The 16087-nt window shown below is 40.5% G+C and overlaps 2 protein-coding genes across 8 annotated transcripts in view; one reads left to right on the forward strand and one right to left on the reverse strand.

The window, feature by feature from the left end:
* ARL5B (ARF like GTPase 5B) overlaps nt 1–7866 on the reverse strand; it is a 35769-nt gene extending 27903 nt beyond the window's left edge. Inside the window, exon 1 of one of the 4 annotated variants that reach the window (XM_072825642.1) lies at nt 7468–7866. In XM_072825642.1, the coding sequence (XP_072681743.1) occupies nt 7468–7495 (28 nt within the window). In that variant the 5' untranslated portion in view covers nt 7496–7866. Of the gene's footprint in view, nt 1–1522; nt 1635–1859; nt 2245–2417; nt 2558–7467 lie in introns of those variants that run through there. The other 3 variants (XM_072825643.1, XM_072825641.1, XM_072825644.1) reach the window with 3 other exon arrangements.
* An 86-nt stretch (nt 7867–7952) lies between these two features.
* The window catches only part of NSUN6 (NOP2/Sun RNA methyltransferase 6), a 57360-nt gene continuing 49225 nt past the window's right edge, over nt 7953–16087 (forward strand). For 2 of the 4 annotated variants that reach the window (XM_072825637.1, XM_072825639.1), the window contains exons 1-3: nt 7953–8561; nt 10934–11089; nt 14597–14676. In XM_072825637.1, the coding sequence (XP_072681738.1) occupies nt 8487–8561; nt 10934–11089; nt 14597–14676 (311 nt within the window). In that variant the 5' untranslated portion in view covers nt 7953–8486. The remainder of the gene's footprint in view (nt 8562–10933; nt 11090–14596; nt 14677–16087) is intronic. The other 2 variants (XM_072825638.1, XM_072825640.1) reach the window with 2 other exon arrangements.

Raw genomic sequence — 16087 nt, forward strand, 5'->3', positions numbered from 1 at the left:
CAAATAAGGATAAAAATGACACAATAACCTTTCGCTCTAAATTTTCAACAGGAAAGTTTAAAGAAAAGAAAAATTCTAAAGAGTGGTGGGGATTTAGGAGGCCTGAACAATTATGCGACTTTAAGCAGCCCGTGAATGTTTTTCATCTCTTAAATTTTCCCTTTACATCCTCTGTTCCCTTCTAGTCTGATTAATGAAATTAAAGAAGGCTTACTACAAGTAATAAGACATCAGTGATAAAAATAGGGTAGAGAAAGAGGAATTGATTGGGTAACACAGGTAGAAACAAAGACTTTGGCAATGTTTTGTCTCTTAAACTATGGGAAAATATAAGCAGATGAAAACTGTTGATCTTTATACTTTTCAGGATGTCTTAAAATGCTCTTTTACATATAGTAGTGAACTCATGTAATAAGGACTAGAAAATATAAACTGCTGGAAAAAAAATCATGTATTAAATATATAGATAATATCCTTAAGGAGGTAAGCTCCGACCACTCGGGCAGCCCGGGTGGCTGCGCGGTTTAGCGCCGCCTTCAGCCCAGGGCCTGACCCTGGAGACCCGGGATCGAGTCCCACGTTGGGCTCCCTGCGTGGAGCCTGCTTCTCCCTCTGCCTGTGTCTCTGCCTCTCTCTCTCTTTCTCTCTCTCTGTCTCTCATGAATAAATAAATAAAATCTTAAAAAAAGAAAAAAAGCTTCGACCCTTAGAAATCACCTGAAGTGCGGCATCCGTGGTCATTGCATATATACACATAACTGCACATATACACACATACACGTATTTGTAGAGGTGTATACATACATTCGCATTATTCACGAGTTTGGAAAAGTCTATTTTCGTGTTAACTGCGGAACAAATTAACTAAAGCCATTTCACTTTGTTCACGACTTCTCAAATCTAGGTACGGAAACAGGACGTTGGCAGTAACAACTTGGTTATCACTGTAAAACCCGGGCTTGTATTACGTCCGGGTATCAAATGGAAAATGAAACTGAATTTAAAAAGTAGATACAATCACTAAGAAAGCATTCCGTTCAAAGAATGCCTAAAACTATCTGCTGGCAGCCCTCCCCCCCGTCTTATCTATTTATTTATTTTTTGGTCTGAGTATTTTCCCTCTTCAGAAAACATCCCATCTCATCCTCTGACTCAGAACAGGTTTTACAACTTCTTGCTTTGGCCCTTTGGACTTCCAACTCCTAAATGTCTCATAACCTGTTCCAGACTAATTACGGACACGTAATCTCCTAGACAGAACCACCAAAGGCGTACAGTTCGCTAACACCTAAGAAAGAAATACAGGGTTTAGGATGCGGATGTGCGGAACCCCGTGCATCTCACACCACTCGTTGCCGAGTTCGAGGACGCAGAGCGAAATCAGAGAGAGCGCCAAGGCGCAGGGGCTCCAAGAGCAGGGCTGGGGGTGGGGGGTGGGGGGGAGCACTAATAACTTAAAAAAAAAAAGTTGATAGGTTTCTGGGCGGGCAGTTATCACGGGGCAAGCCACAGGATGCTTAACTGGATATGGAGAGGGCCCTCGAAACGCCTCCAGGTATCACCAGGTGCTTTCCGCTCTGCTTCGCCCAAACCCAGAAATTCTTAGTCTGCACCCTGGGATCCCAAATGCCTCCGGTTCTCACTCCTCGTTTCTCGCACCCATCCAGCCTCTCCAGCACCTTCTCGCGCCCCCCCCCCCCCGGCAAATACCGAGTTTCTACCCGCCGCCTCGAGAAAAATCACTTCTCAGCGACGCAGAACGTTAGCGGGCGCCGGCAGCGCTGCCTCCGGCTTGGCCCCCGAGGCGCCCGGACCCTCCGCCCCCGAGTCGAGCCGCTGCGCAGCCCCGTGCTCCTCACCTTGGTTACAGAAGAGGCTCCACAGTTTAGCGAAGATGAGCCCCATCATGAGCACCTGGGCGGGCCGCGGGGTCCCTCAGCAGCAGGTGCCGCTGTGCCGGGCCCCCCAGCACGGCGCTGGCCGGAGCGAACCGTGGAGGAGAGTACGGAGACCGCGCGGCGAGGGCACTGGCGGGCCGACCCGCCGCGATCGGCCGCTCAGCTACCGGTCCGAAGGCACGGCGCCCAGTCGCCGCCGGACAGCCCTTTGTTTCGAGCCCACTGAGCCCTACGCCGACCCGTAGTCCCCTCGGTCTGAACCCACCTACCGACCAGAGCTTCCACCAGCCCCGAGCCCCGCCTCCGCTCCGCCTCCCCTCCGGATTCCCGGCCACCCATCGCCGGAAGGACGGGCCCTGACGTCGGCGCGCTGGCGTAAGCACACGCTTTCGACGTGGCGTTTCCTCCCACTTCACTTCCGGTGGGCGGGCTCCAAAGGGCCCCGCTGTGCGGGAGCCTCGGGTGCGTGGGAGTTGGGGAGTTTCCCCAAGTGAGCGCTGGCGCCGGCTGTCCCGGTACCTGATTCGGTTGCTGCGCAGGTGCGCCCCTGTCCTCCCAGCTGTGGGGCAGCTGTGCAGCTCGGTTTGGTGCCCTGTGACCGTCACCCCGGGCGGGCGAAGTAGAACTGGGTGGGAGGCGGTCCTCGGAATGCCGGCGGCCCCAGGGTTCGCTTACGTGGTTCGCGGCGAGCCCTCCGGGTTTTGCCGCGCCTTGGAATTTTCACGGAGCCCAAATACACGAAGAAGAAAAAAAAAAAGCTTCCTTCAATTGAAATGAAATGCCAGTAATCTCTCCAGTTCAGCAAAAATAGAGGGGAAAGCGTGCTGTACCTCGAGCAAAGAAAGTGAAGCCTCAAGAGTAAAGATCGAATTCGGGAATTAAAAAAAAAAAAACCTAAGATCCCTTATAAGGATTTGTTATGAACTTAATACCTGGAAGAATTGGCTGCAGCTGGAATTGAATTCAATTGATTACTCGGTTAACCTTTTAAGTCCAAAAGCTAAGCCTCTCCCGAAGTGTTTTCATTCCACTTTCTTTTCTGATTTTTTAGTTTTTTTCTTTGAGGATAGTTGGCACGTTACGTTGGTTTCAGGTGTACAACGTGGCGAGTCAACCTCTCTCTCTACCGGACACCATGCTCGGAAGTGTGGCTCCCATCTGTCACAGTACAGCGGTGTTACACCATCCCGCTTTCTTCTCCATGCTGGGTTCCAACAAATTTAAAAGCTTCACAGCCTGGAATGACACCTAATTCCCAGTTAAAGAGAGAACTTAATTGAAAAACTATGGACTTTGGTCAGGTGGCACATTTTTACCCGGCTAGTATGATTTGTTTTTTATTTTATTCATGAGAGACACAGAGAAGCAGGGTCCCTGCAGGGGGGTAGTGGCGGGGTGGGGGGGGGGGGAGCCGGATCTCGCCCTGAGCCAAAGGCACTCAACCACTGAGCCACCCAGGCGCCCCATAGAATGGCTTTTTTTTTTTTTTTTTTTTTTTAAGTTTTTATTCATTTACTTCTGGGAGACACAGAGAGAGAGAGAGAGAGGCAGAGACACAGGCAGCGGGAGGGAGCCCGACGCGGGACTCGATCCTGGGACTCCAGGATCGCGCCCTGGGCCAAAGGCAGGCGCCAAACTGCTGAGCCACCCAGGGATTCCCCCTAGAATGGCCTTTTAACAATCCAAACTATTTGGTTACCTGTACAGAGAAGTGAAGCCTATGACTTATGAAATCCTCCCAGTGTTACCAAAGACCCTATAAGACATATGGGATAACGTGCCCCAGTGTTCTGACCTTAAAGACAAGTTACAACCTCCCACATAGAGGAAAATATATGTACTGAGCCCGTGTAAGTTAGTGCATCTTTCAGGACCATGAATTGGCTCAAATATAGATGATTATGTGTTTGTGTAAACAGAGGCTTGGGATATTCTAGTCCTAGTTTCAATAATAATGATAATGATAATAATAATAATAAAACCTTTAGATTCTGTAACTTAAGTTCTTCAATTGTTAGCTATATACATAAATTACATCCTATTTTTTCTGGCTTTCAGATTTCTAATGAATAGTTTCTGAAAAAAAGGTGTGTGTTTTTTTAGAGCTTTGAAGGCAAAAATTACACATTTCTTAACTATTTTTATGCTAGTTTAATGATACTTTAGAAAGTAAATTTGAATTATTTTTCACTTAAGTGGAATGAATATATTTGAACAGGACTGTTTATATTTCTATTGATTCTACTCAAAATGTCTGAAACTTTTTTTTTTTTTAAAGTAATCTCTACACCCAACGTGGGGCTCTAACTCACAATCCTAGGGTCCAGAGTTGTATGCTCTACCAACTGTACCCACCAGGTGCTCCAAAATGTTTCAGAATTTTATGTTGAAGAACTGTTCTGATTTTTACCATCTTTTCTACAATTTACCTGACAACAGGACTGCTGTAGTATTTTAAAAAATTTTTTTTCACATTAGATACTGTTATTTGCAGATTTAGGAATTTGAAATTTTTACAAACTGGAAGGAAAGAAAAATAGTCACAACTAAAAAACAGATATAATTAAAAAAACAAAACAGCTGTGAATTATATAAACAAATGTTAACATAATTATGTCTTAGAAAAGAAACACTTTAGTTCATATTGTACATTTGTACTATATAAATTATAATAGGAATACTTGTCAAGAATTTAATCAAATTAAGGAATTTTGAGTAATATACTGTTTTCTTTTTAAATATAGCACTTAAAACATAACACCTTGGGGATCCCTGGGTGGCTCAGTGGTTTAGCGCCTGCCTTCAGCCCAGGGCGTGATCCTGGAGACCTGGGATCGAGTCCCACATCGGGCTCCCTGTGTGGAGCCTGCTTCTTCCTCTGCCTATGTCTCTGCCTCTCTCTCTCCTCTGTGTCTTTCTTGAATAAATCAATAAAATATTTTTAAAAATAACACCTTTATTCATTTTTTATGAAAACATTCCTTTAAAAGCTTTTTATTATTTTAAAAAATATGTTATTCATTTATTCATGAGAGACACAGAGACATAGGCAGAGGGAGAAGCAGGCTGCTTGCAGGGAGCCTGATGTGGGACTCGATCCCCGAACTCCAGGATCATGACCTGAGCTAAAGGTAGACACTGAACCACTGAGCCACTCAGGTGGTCCTCCTTTAAAAGTTTTTAAAACTAATTTCAGTGTAGGCTTTGATCCAAAGAAGGTAATGCTGTTCTATGAAATGTTACTATTTGAATATGAATATATTTTGAGTTCATGAAATAAAAAAGCCATTAAAAAAGAGCATAATACCATTGTTAGGATCATGACTTATTTTCTGAAGAGTTAATTGGAAATAATGCCTTTAATTAAAATGTAATGCCAGTAATCTTTCTTTCCAACAGATTTTAAGAAAAAGATAAAAGTGCTGTACTTAGAGCAAAACAAGTTAAAATTTCTTTTTTTTTTAATTATTTATTTATTCATGAGAGACACAGAGAGAAAGGCAGAGACACAGGCAGAGGGAGAAGCAGGCTCCATGCAGGGAGCCTGATGTGGGACTCGATCCCAGGACTCCAGGATCACGCCCTGAGCCAAAGGCAGACGCTCAACCACTGAGCCATCCAGGCGTCCCCGAATTAAAATTTCAAGGAAAAATTCAACATTGCACCACTAGGGAGTTAAAAACAAACTATAGCTATTCCTTAGAAGGAACTAATTATAAACTAACTTCAGATAATACTTAGAATTGGCTACAGCAGGAATTGAATTCAATTTATTACTCTGTTAGCTAAGATAAATTGCATCCATGGCTTGAATCAAGAGTCCAGGGAAAGCATGTTCTGACTAGGAATGAAATTAACTCTTTAGAAACAACTTTCCTACACACTTAAGATTATGTCCACTTCGACTTTAGTCAAAGATGAGCTGAATTTGATAGATTTTCAGCTTTCCTATACTTTTTCCCCCAATTCTCTCATATCTGCTTCATGAAAGTAAATATTTTGGTATATGTTTGTTTTCTGGTAAGGTTAAGCTTTGGAGCACCACGAACTGAGATTTAATATTATATCTAAGATTTTTTTTGCTCCCCCACATTGAGAGCCATATTGCCCCACTGAGAAAATACAACCTAAATGACTATTATATGGGTATATTCTTATAGGGGGTCTCCCTTTGCTTAGACAATATGTGCTATGCCAACTTCAGATTTGTAATATGCTTTTCTTGGACTCAATCCTGGAACCCAAGCAATAGGCCTCTTCCTCAACATAACTATCACTACAATAGTGTCTACACAGGATAGTCTAAATGTGCTCTGCACTCTTCATATGTGCTTAACTAGTGAACTAATTTCCAGGAAATACATGCTTTATCAGCATTTTCTTTTCTCTAGTTCACATAGATGCCCATCCATCTATTCATTTAGTCACTCAACCTTTACGTGCCTATTACATGTTAAGGCAGTGGATATGCAGTGATAAGATAAAACCTCTATCCTCTTGGAATTTACAATCTAGTCCAACTTGTTCCTACCTCTCCCTTATTTCCTAAATACAGATTCCAACTGTTATTGGTGCCATGGTCACAATTCTGAGGCTGCAAAGATTTCTTTGGACATGCCCAATCTAGACATTTTCCTTTTTTTTTTTTTTTAAGATTTATTTCTTTTAGAGTGGGATTGAAAAAGTGCATGGGTGCACAGTGAGGAGGGGCAGGCAAGTAGGGAAAGGGAGTCTTAGGCAGACTCTGGCTGAGGGCAGAGCCCAATGCAGAGCTCAATTTCAGGACCTTGAGATCAGGACTTGAGCTAAAACCGAGTCTGAGGCTTAACAGACTACACCCCCAGGCACCCCTTGACATTTTCCTAATCACTTGTAGATGATTTAGCCATAGAAGCATCACAAGAACTTACTGAAGAAGTATGCCATGGTGAAAAGAGTTGGTATTTAGAAGACAGGTAGCTGTAGTCTTTATTCTTTCTTACTGTGATGCCAGAGTTATTTCAACTCTGGGAGCCTTGTTTTACTTTCATAAGAGGGATACAACCATATTACAGAGTTACTGTGTGGCTGTAAATTAAAATACTTTATACGGAACCAGGCCAGTCTATTATAAAGTAATCATTAAACATTTTATACAATTTATTCATTTATTTCTTACATTTATTCATGAGAGACACACACACAGAGAGGCAGAGACACACGCAGAGCGAGAAGCAGGCTCCGTGCTGGGAGCCTGACGCGGGACACGATCCCCGGTCTCCAGGATCACGCCCTGGGCCGAAGGCAGACGCTCAACCATTGAGCCACCTAGGCGTCCCTATTAAACACTTTTTAAACATCTGTGTGAGTTTTAGAAAAAGACTTTAAAAACTTTTCCTACGGTTATGTGTAAATGGCCACAGTGAGCTGCAAAAACAAATATCTATGGCAAGGAGGCAATTATTTTTAGTTTCCTATTCAATCATAAAATGTCAGGCTTTCATTAGGTACCTTCTCCTTTTGAATCTTTTGCTTCATGGGTAACACATAAATTGTGCCAAGGGTCTGGGAGCCTTAAAGTATAACTCACCAATGATACAGGTAACCGCTGGCTTCATTCAACTCATTGTAAATACCGTATATGGGTTTCTAACCTAAGTTTTAGCTGATCATTCATGAATATTAACACACCATTAACCCAGCTTTCAAAAACTTGAATAACGGCGTTCGTTCATTCACAGCTGAGGTCAGCTTAGCATGCTCTGGGAGAGAAAGTAACTTCTGAGCTCACAGGGTGGCTTAGAGGTTCAAATCAACTGTGGCTGCTTCCTCCCGTTGGAGGTCACTAACTGGACTTCTAGGCTGACGTAGGCCTGCAAAGCCTCCCCATTTCCTTACTAACCCTGGCATCCACCCTAGGCCCTAGATCCGGGGGCTCACCCGGGCTGCCACCGCCCCTTCCCGCCTCGGAGGCGGGGCAAACCACCTGCCCCTGGAGGAGCGGCGGGCGGAGCTCGGAAACTCCGGAGCTGTGACGTCCCGGTACTTTACGGCTGCGCATGGTGGTGGAGGGGGAGCAGGAACCAGGGAGGGTGGGCCGCGTCGCCGGAAGTGACGCAAGCCGGAAGCGGCTTTCCGCTGAGAACCTGGGGGCGCGGTTTTGGAAATGAGGTCCGAAGGCTGAATGCGGCTCGAGCGAAGCCCATCTATCTTCCAGGCCTGTTCACAATGGATTAGCTTGTCACTTTTTTTTCTTTTATTCTTTTGCCCCACCCCCCCGTGTATTTTCTGCGACGTGAGAGACCTGGCCTCAGGGTAATTTCCGCGAACGTCCCTAAGGGAGGACCAAGGATGGGTGTCTTGGAGGCGAGGCCGCGGCTCTAACTGGCTACGCTGGGGAAGCGCGGAGGTACCCCCGCAGTCCCGAATGGGTCTTGGAAAGAGCGGCGCGATTTTCCTGGCCGGCTGGTGGTCCCGGCACGTGTGGGTGGTTACTTGTCACGACGCTGCTCACTGTTAATTCGGAAAGAGAAAAAAAAAAAAAAAAAACCAGCAAAAATCACCGTTTTCCAGCACTTTTCTTGGAGGAGAACAAAGCAATAGGGAAAGATGTCTGTTTTCCCTAAAATATCCTTGAGACTTGAGGTTGAAAAGTATCTTAAAGAAGGTTTTCTGAATAAGGAGGTAGGTCAAAGAAGCCTGTGAGATATTTGCAAAAATTCAAATATTTACGCACTCTGGAGAAAGAAAAAAAAAAAAAACCTAAAGGGAGACCTGGTCTTTTACACCGTTGTTTCTTGCAATTTTTTTTTTCGAATGTAAAGAACTGCCAGTATCTTCCCGCGGGTATTTAATGCTTTCGATATAAGAGGTGAAGGAGGTCTACAGATTCATCATTTAGGAAAGTGGAAGAAGGGACCTTTGCATCTTAATACTAGCAATCCTTTTTTCTAGTAGGGATTTCTTTTCCATTTTATTTATTTATTTTTTTAAAAGATTTTATTTATTCATGAGAGACACAGAGAGGCAGAGACAGAAGCAGGCGCCCTGCGGGGAACCTGATGGGGACTCCATCCCAGGACCCCGGGATCACGACCTGAGCTGAAAGCAGATGCTCAACCACTGAGCCGCCCAGGTGCCCCTTCTTTTCCATTTTAATTGGGGAGAGAACTGAGCATCCCAGGAGTGAGTCCTATAGCTGACCCAAATTGACACTGCTATCAAGTAATAGGGCTAAAATCTGAAGCCGAAGAGCTCAGGTCCAATGGAAAAAAAAAAATACAGATTTGGAATCCCAAGTCCTTGATTTGTGTCCCTAGGCTTTGAGTAAATTATTTCATACTGTTTAACTTTCTTTTTCTGTGGAAAATGAGGCTTTTTTAAAAATTTTTTTTTATGATAGTCACAGAGAGAGAGAGAGGGGCTTTACTTTACTCAAAGTAAAGCCTAACATTTAAATATTATTCGTGTATGAAGGTATTCCTAAAGCTATGACTTTTTTTTCTGCATTTAATTTCCAAAGATTATATTAGGGGATTAGATTGTGTGGGAAGAGAAAATAACGATTTCAAAGAACTAAAAATATAAGGAGCATATTAAGAGAAATATTCAGCAATTTTTCCCAACAATTTTTAAAATGGTAAATATTGTATTATAAAAGATCCAAGTGTCTTTCCTTGATGCTATCTCTGCCTCAAACCCACTAACTGTAAATGATTTTACAAAAAGAGGGGATCCCTGGGTGGCTCAGCGGTTTAGCGCCTGCCTTTGGCCCAGAGCGTGATCCTGGAGTCCCAGGATCGAGTCCCCCATTGGGCTCCCGGTGTGGAGCCTGCTTCTCCCTCCTCCTGTGTCTCTGCCCCCCCCCCCCTCTCTGTCTATCATAAATAAATAAATAAATCTTAAAAAAAAAAAAAAGAAAAGCCACTCCTTTGTGAGAGTATTGGAGGTAAAGATATATTCAGTTTTAATAAAAACAAACTAGGGAAAGTACTAATACTTTTTTTTTTTTTTTTTTTTATGATACTCATACACAGAGAGAGAGAGGCAGAGACACAGGCAGAGGGAGAAGCAGGCTCCATGCATCGGGAGCCCGACGTGGGATTCGATCCCGGGTCTCCAGGATCGCGCCCTGGGCCAAAGGCAGGCGCCAAACTGCTGCGCCACCCAGGGATCCCAGTACTAATACTTTGGAAGCTGGAGGATTAGTAGGTTGGCAGGTGGTTTATGAATATGCCATAAGGCAGGGTACAGTCAAAGGTGACAAAAATGGGAAAATACATGTCTCATGAAGTTTCAGTTAATTACAGGGGCACTTGGTTTTTTGAGTCTTTAAGCCCCCGTTTCTGACAGGTTATCTTTGCTACTTGTCTTTTTTGGACGATTGTTACCCTTAAAAATACCATGTGAAAAAGCTAATGTGGATGACCTTTGGAGGACATGGAGTATCTGTTGAATATTGTTCCAATATTGTTTTTTTTTTAAGATTTTATTTATTTATTCATGAGAGATACAGAGAGGCAGAGACACAGGCAGAGGGAGAAGCAGGCTCCAGGCAGGGAGCCCAACGTGGAACTCGATCCCGGGTCTCCAGGATCATACCCTGGCTGAAGGGGGCACTAAACTGCTGAGCCACCCCGGCTGCCCCAAATATTGGTGTTTTAAAAGGTTGCTGATCTAGACCTGAGGTTAGCAGGTAAATAGCTCTACAAAATGACATAGCATTTAATACATTATAAATAGAATGATCATGAATTTATATGAATAAGCGTAGCAGACATTAATATGTTCAAAATGTTAGTGATGCTTTAAACTTGAGACAATGTGTTTTCCAAGCCCTTTTTGTTAAGCGTTTATTATTACAATTAAGCCAAAAACCCTGTGAAATATTACATTGTTAGTGTTATTAACACACAAACAATACAGCAAAATGAAATGGACCTGAACAATTGCTGAAAGATATTTCATTAGAACAAATGTGTGTGCATAATCTGCTTAATATTTTTAGTTAATTTGTATAGTGACATTGAAACATTAACTTGTTTTCCTCTTTTCAGGTTATATCTGCTTTTGGTAAACAAGAAGCAGAAAGGAAATTTGAAGCTCTGTTAAATCACTTATCGCATCCTCCATCATTCACAACTGTCAGAGTAAATACACATCTAGCCTCAGTGCAACAGGTGAAAGATCTGTTGTTTCATGAACTTCAGAAGGTATGTGCAAATTTTCTGTCATTATGTCCATAATTGCATTTCTACAATTTATGTCATATAACTCCCCACTAAAATACTATGAATTTAAAATATTGATCCAATTTTATAAATAAGGAGATTGAATATCATGAATGTTAAATTGTTCAAGTGCTGATGTTAGAGGTAATGTTAGAACTTGAATGTAGCACTTCTGATTCTGAATTTATTACAGTGACTAAATAGGTTACTCAATCCTTCTGGGCCTGTTACTTCATCATTATCATACATATGAAAATACATAGAATCCATATGAAAATTCATGGAATACGTATGAAAATATGTAGAAAACATTCTAACCTTCAAAGCCTGTATTTGTAATGTTAGCTAGTTAGGATCTAACTTAAAAGCAAGAGGCAAGCGTGGTTAAAGGGCTTCTGTTTGTATATAATAGGCTGTATTATTAGTTTACTGTAGATATAATATTAAATCTTTAGAGAATCATCACTGGTTTTGATTAATTTTTTTTCTAATCTGATTACTATTATTTAATTTATTTTTGTTTAAAGATTTTACTTATAAGAGAGAGTGACTGTGCCTGTGTGCATGCACAGAAGGAGAAGCAGACTCCACACTTAGTGGCAGGGCTTTGATCTCACAATCCTGAGATCCTGACCTGAGCCAAAATCAAGAGGTGGACAATCAACCGAATGAATGGGGTTGCCTCTAATCTTATTTCTAGAATGTTTGTTGTATTGTCTTTGAGAACAGTTTTTTAAATTTCAGGTTTTAAGTAGATGACCATGGTATAAGAACAATCAGCTGTGGTATCTGAGTGTGTGACGCTCAAACTTAGTATAATGAGAAGACTTGGAGGAAAACTAATCTGCATTTGAATTATTGATAGTGATAATTTTTTTGAGAGTAATGTCATAAGGCATAAAATGTAAGTAGTTCCTCCAAGCAACCAAAATTAATTACTTTTGTGTGGTCACATGTATGTTTTCAGCTAGTAAAAAGGAAAGTGTTCTGAGGCCCATCAAAGTGTCCATAACTCTTGCAGATCCAGATTATTTTCTTATTTTCTTTTCTAACAAATTATTCCTACAATCCAGATAATGTATTCCAGTCTAATGGGCCTATAAGATCTTATGGACTAGTATCTAGAATAAGGCAGACAGAATCACTCTGGATGGACTTTGAGTCCCTTAAAAGAGTAGACAGAGAAGGTTGGGTCCCAAGCACTAAATAGGAAACTGGTGGTAGAGCAATACCTGTTTCTAGTAGGACAGGATCTTGGAGGTAGTTTTAGAGCATATATTTTCTTCCTCCTTCCATAGTCCAAAATTCATGTGTGTCCTAATGGTGGATGATGGAGGGGTGAATGCTTTGTCTCCAGATTTCTCTGAGCCACATATTAAAATTTAATAATTTAAAATTTCATATGGCTGGTGAGGATGGAGGGAAACTAGAACCTTCATATATTCCAGGTGGGAATGTCAAATGGTTTGGCTTTGGACGATGGTTTTGTAGTCTCTTAAAAAGTTAAACTTATTGTACAACCCAGAAATTCCACTCCTAGGTGTGAAACCTCTTTCATTTCAAGATAAATGAAAACCTATGTCCCCACAAATGCTTGAACATGATTCTTTGTATCAGTATTTAAAATAACCAAAAGGGAGACACTATTCAAATGTCAACTGGTGAATGGAAAAATAAAATGTAGTATATTCATACAGTGGAATATTGTTCAGCAATAAAAGTAATGAACATGAACATGTTACAACATTGGTGAACTTCAAAAACAGTATTATAGTAAGTGAAGGAAGCTAGACACGAGATGCTCCATATTGTATGATTCCATTTGTCTGAAGTATCTAGAAAAGCAGATTTATAGAGAAAGTAAGTTTGCCTGGGATTGGAGCTGGGAACAGGGAACTGCACTGAAAATGGTCTAAAACTGAATTGTGGCGATGGTCACACCATTCTTTAAGCTTAGTAGAAATGGTTGAATGGGTACATTTTATGGTGTGTAAATGACACTTCAATGAGGCAGATTTATTTATTTATTTATTTATTTATTTATTTATTTATTTATTTATTTAGTATTTTTTATGATAGTCACACAGAGAGAGAGAGAGAGAGAGGCAGAGATATAGGCAGAGGGAGAAACAGGCTCCATGCACCGGGAGCCTGACGTGGGATTCGATCCCGGGTCTCCAGGATCGCGCCCTGGGCCAAAGGCATGCGCCAAACCGCTATGCCACCCAGGGATCCTAATGAGGCAGTTTTAAACAAAGCGTGGGGCAGAAATACTAAGCAGGTGATGCACTGAGTTTTTAAACTAAAAAAAACTATGTTTTATAAAAGTTATGCAAAAAAATAAAAGAAAAAAATAAAAGTTATGCATGTGCATGGTTTTTGAAAGTTTTAAAAAATTATTTATTCATGAGAGATACAGAAAGAGAGGCAGAGACATAGGCAGAGGGAGAAGAGGACTCCCCGTGGGGAGCCTGATGCGGAATTTGAATCCAGGACCTGGGATCACGACCTGAGCGGAAGGCAGACACTCAACCTGTGCCACCCAGGTGCCCCTGGTTTTTGAGTTTTAATTCAGTATCATTTTAACGTCTAATAGAAGAGAAGGAAAGCCTTAACTTGAGAAGGACTGATCTCTCCATAAAATAATTTTCTAATGTAAAGCAAATAGTGCTTCTAAGACAAAACAAAAATAAAGGACAGAATCCATTATCCTGCTTTTAGGAAGGATCTGTTTGCCACAGTCTGGATGCTGTAAGGTCATCAAACAATTAGTGAAGGAAAGGGAACTGATCAAGGAGATTTCACTAATCAAATAAGCATTTATTTCCCTCATCAAAACCGACATGGCATTCAGTATTGATGGTATATAATAAATAGTATCTATTTATTTATAAAGATTTTATTTATTCATGAGAGACAGAGAGAGAGGCAGAGACATAGGCAGAGGGAGAAGCAAGCTCCCTACAGGGAGCCTGATGTGGGACTTGATCCGGGGACTCCAGGATCATGCCCTGGGTCAAAGGCAGGCGCCAAACTGCTGAGCCGCCCAGGGATCCCCAATAAATAGTATTTAATAATCTCAACCTTTAATGTCCTAGTTAGAATATTTCCTCAATAGAGGAAATACTATATAAGGAAATATAAAATAACATACTATATAATACTATATAAAAGAGGAAATACTATATGCAACTATATTGGATTTGTATTTTCAAAATAATTCTCCTAAGGCAAATATGGGTTTTTATAAAGCCAACCTGTAAAGAAAATTGGACCTTATTAAAAAAAAAATCGAGATACTTTGGAATAAAATACAGAGAAAACATAGTTGTTTTTGTAGTCTTTGTTTTTTTATAGCCTTATGTGGAATAAAGTGAGAATATCCTAAACCAAGCTTCATGCTCTGCTAGGTAATGATACTGCAAAGACCTGTAAATTGAAATTTATCAATTATATTGGTGGCTTCATAATTCTATTTATTTTTAACAGCAGTTTAATGGATTAAGTGTTCCTATTCTTCAACATCCAGACCTTCAGGATGTCTTGCTCATTCCTGTTATTGGACCCAGGTTTGTAATGATTTCATTTTCAAATTAAATTCTTCTAAAAATTTATCACTGGTTTTTTCTTACTGTTTGGTAATAATACTAAGTTTCTCTATTATTAGTAACTTCATAAAGATAAAAGTTCACAAATTCATAAATGCTGACTTCATATTCTATCATGGAAGATACTACAAAAAGCCAGGAATGGGCCCAGATACCTTGAAAGTATGCACTTTAGGTCTATTTGGTGTAATGATTGGTTGTTTTTTCTCCTACTTTCTAAGAAACTTCTTTTCTTTATTTATATGTATTAAGAAATTCCACTGCTAATTTAAAACTTCTTTTTTTGAGCTGCCACAACACTACAAAGCAACATATTTCCTACTTTCATAGCTTATGTGTTTATAAAATTTTATTCATTAATTCACAGTTATGTTAAATTATTATGTATGTTCTATGAGTAGAACAGGCTTTATTCTCATTTATGTATTTGGAAAGCATATATTTGAAAATGGGGGGAAAAAGGCTCTCGTATTATAATGGGAGTTCAATTCCCAAGGAACATTTTTATGTTATATGAACATTTTTATGTTATAATTCCCTGATTATGGTTTAATATTTTTATACCCCTATGAATTATATTAAGTAGAAAAATGCTCATTTTGTAAAGCTTGAAAGTAATTTAGTGGTCAGTAGTAAAGCAGTGGTTCAGTAAATTATGATTTATTTGTGCGGTGGAATATTATATGGGCTTTAATGGGGGAAGTTTTTTTTAAATTTTTTTTTTTTAATGGGGGAAATTTACCAATAAGAGGTAATTAAGTATCCAAAGGAGGTTGCCATGTATAGGATAATTACATTTTTTTTGTAATTACAAAAAACTACATATATATATATAGTTTATATATAAAAATTTATAGAAATATATATATTTTATATATATATAAAAGCCAGCTGTTTAATAAAGGTTAATTTTGAGTGGTTAACTCAGAAGAGGTTGGATTGGGGGAAAAGGAGTAAGAGGAGATTTTCAAGTGTAACATTTCTGTGTTGTTTTTACTATAAGCATTATTCCTTTTGCAGTTTAAAAAAAGGATTTTGTGAGTTCCTTATTCTGTTTCTTTAGGTAAAATTTGCAGACAGTGAAATGGAGAGATCTTAACTAAGTGTACAGTTTGCTAAGTTTTCCCAGATTTGTACAGCTGTGCATCCAAGACCCACCCCAATTAAGATAAATGTCCATAATTCTCCCTGATTCTGTATAATGTATTTCATTCTTTTTAATAGCTGCATACTTTTTTTTTTTTTGAAAGATCTTATTTATTCATGAGAGACACAAAGAGAGAGGCAGAGGCATAGGTAGAAGGTGAAGCAGGCTCCCTGCAGGGAACCCCATGCAGGACTCCATCCCAGGATCCTGGGATCACGACCTGAG

This window comes from Canis lupus, chromosome 5 (assembly GCF_048164855.1).
Source record: "Canis lupus baileyi chromosome 5, mCanLup2.hap1, whole genome shotgun sequence".
NCBI classification, from domain to species: Eukaryota; Metazoa; Chordata; class Mammalia; order Carnivora; family Canidae; genus Canis; species Canis lupus.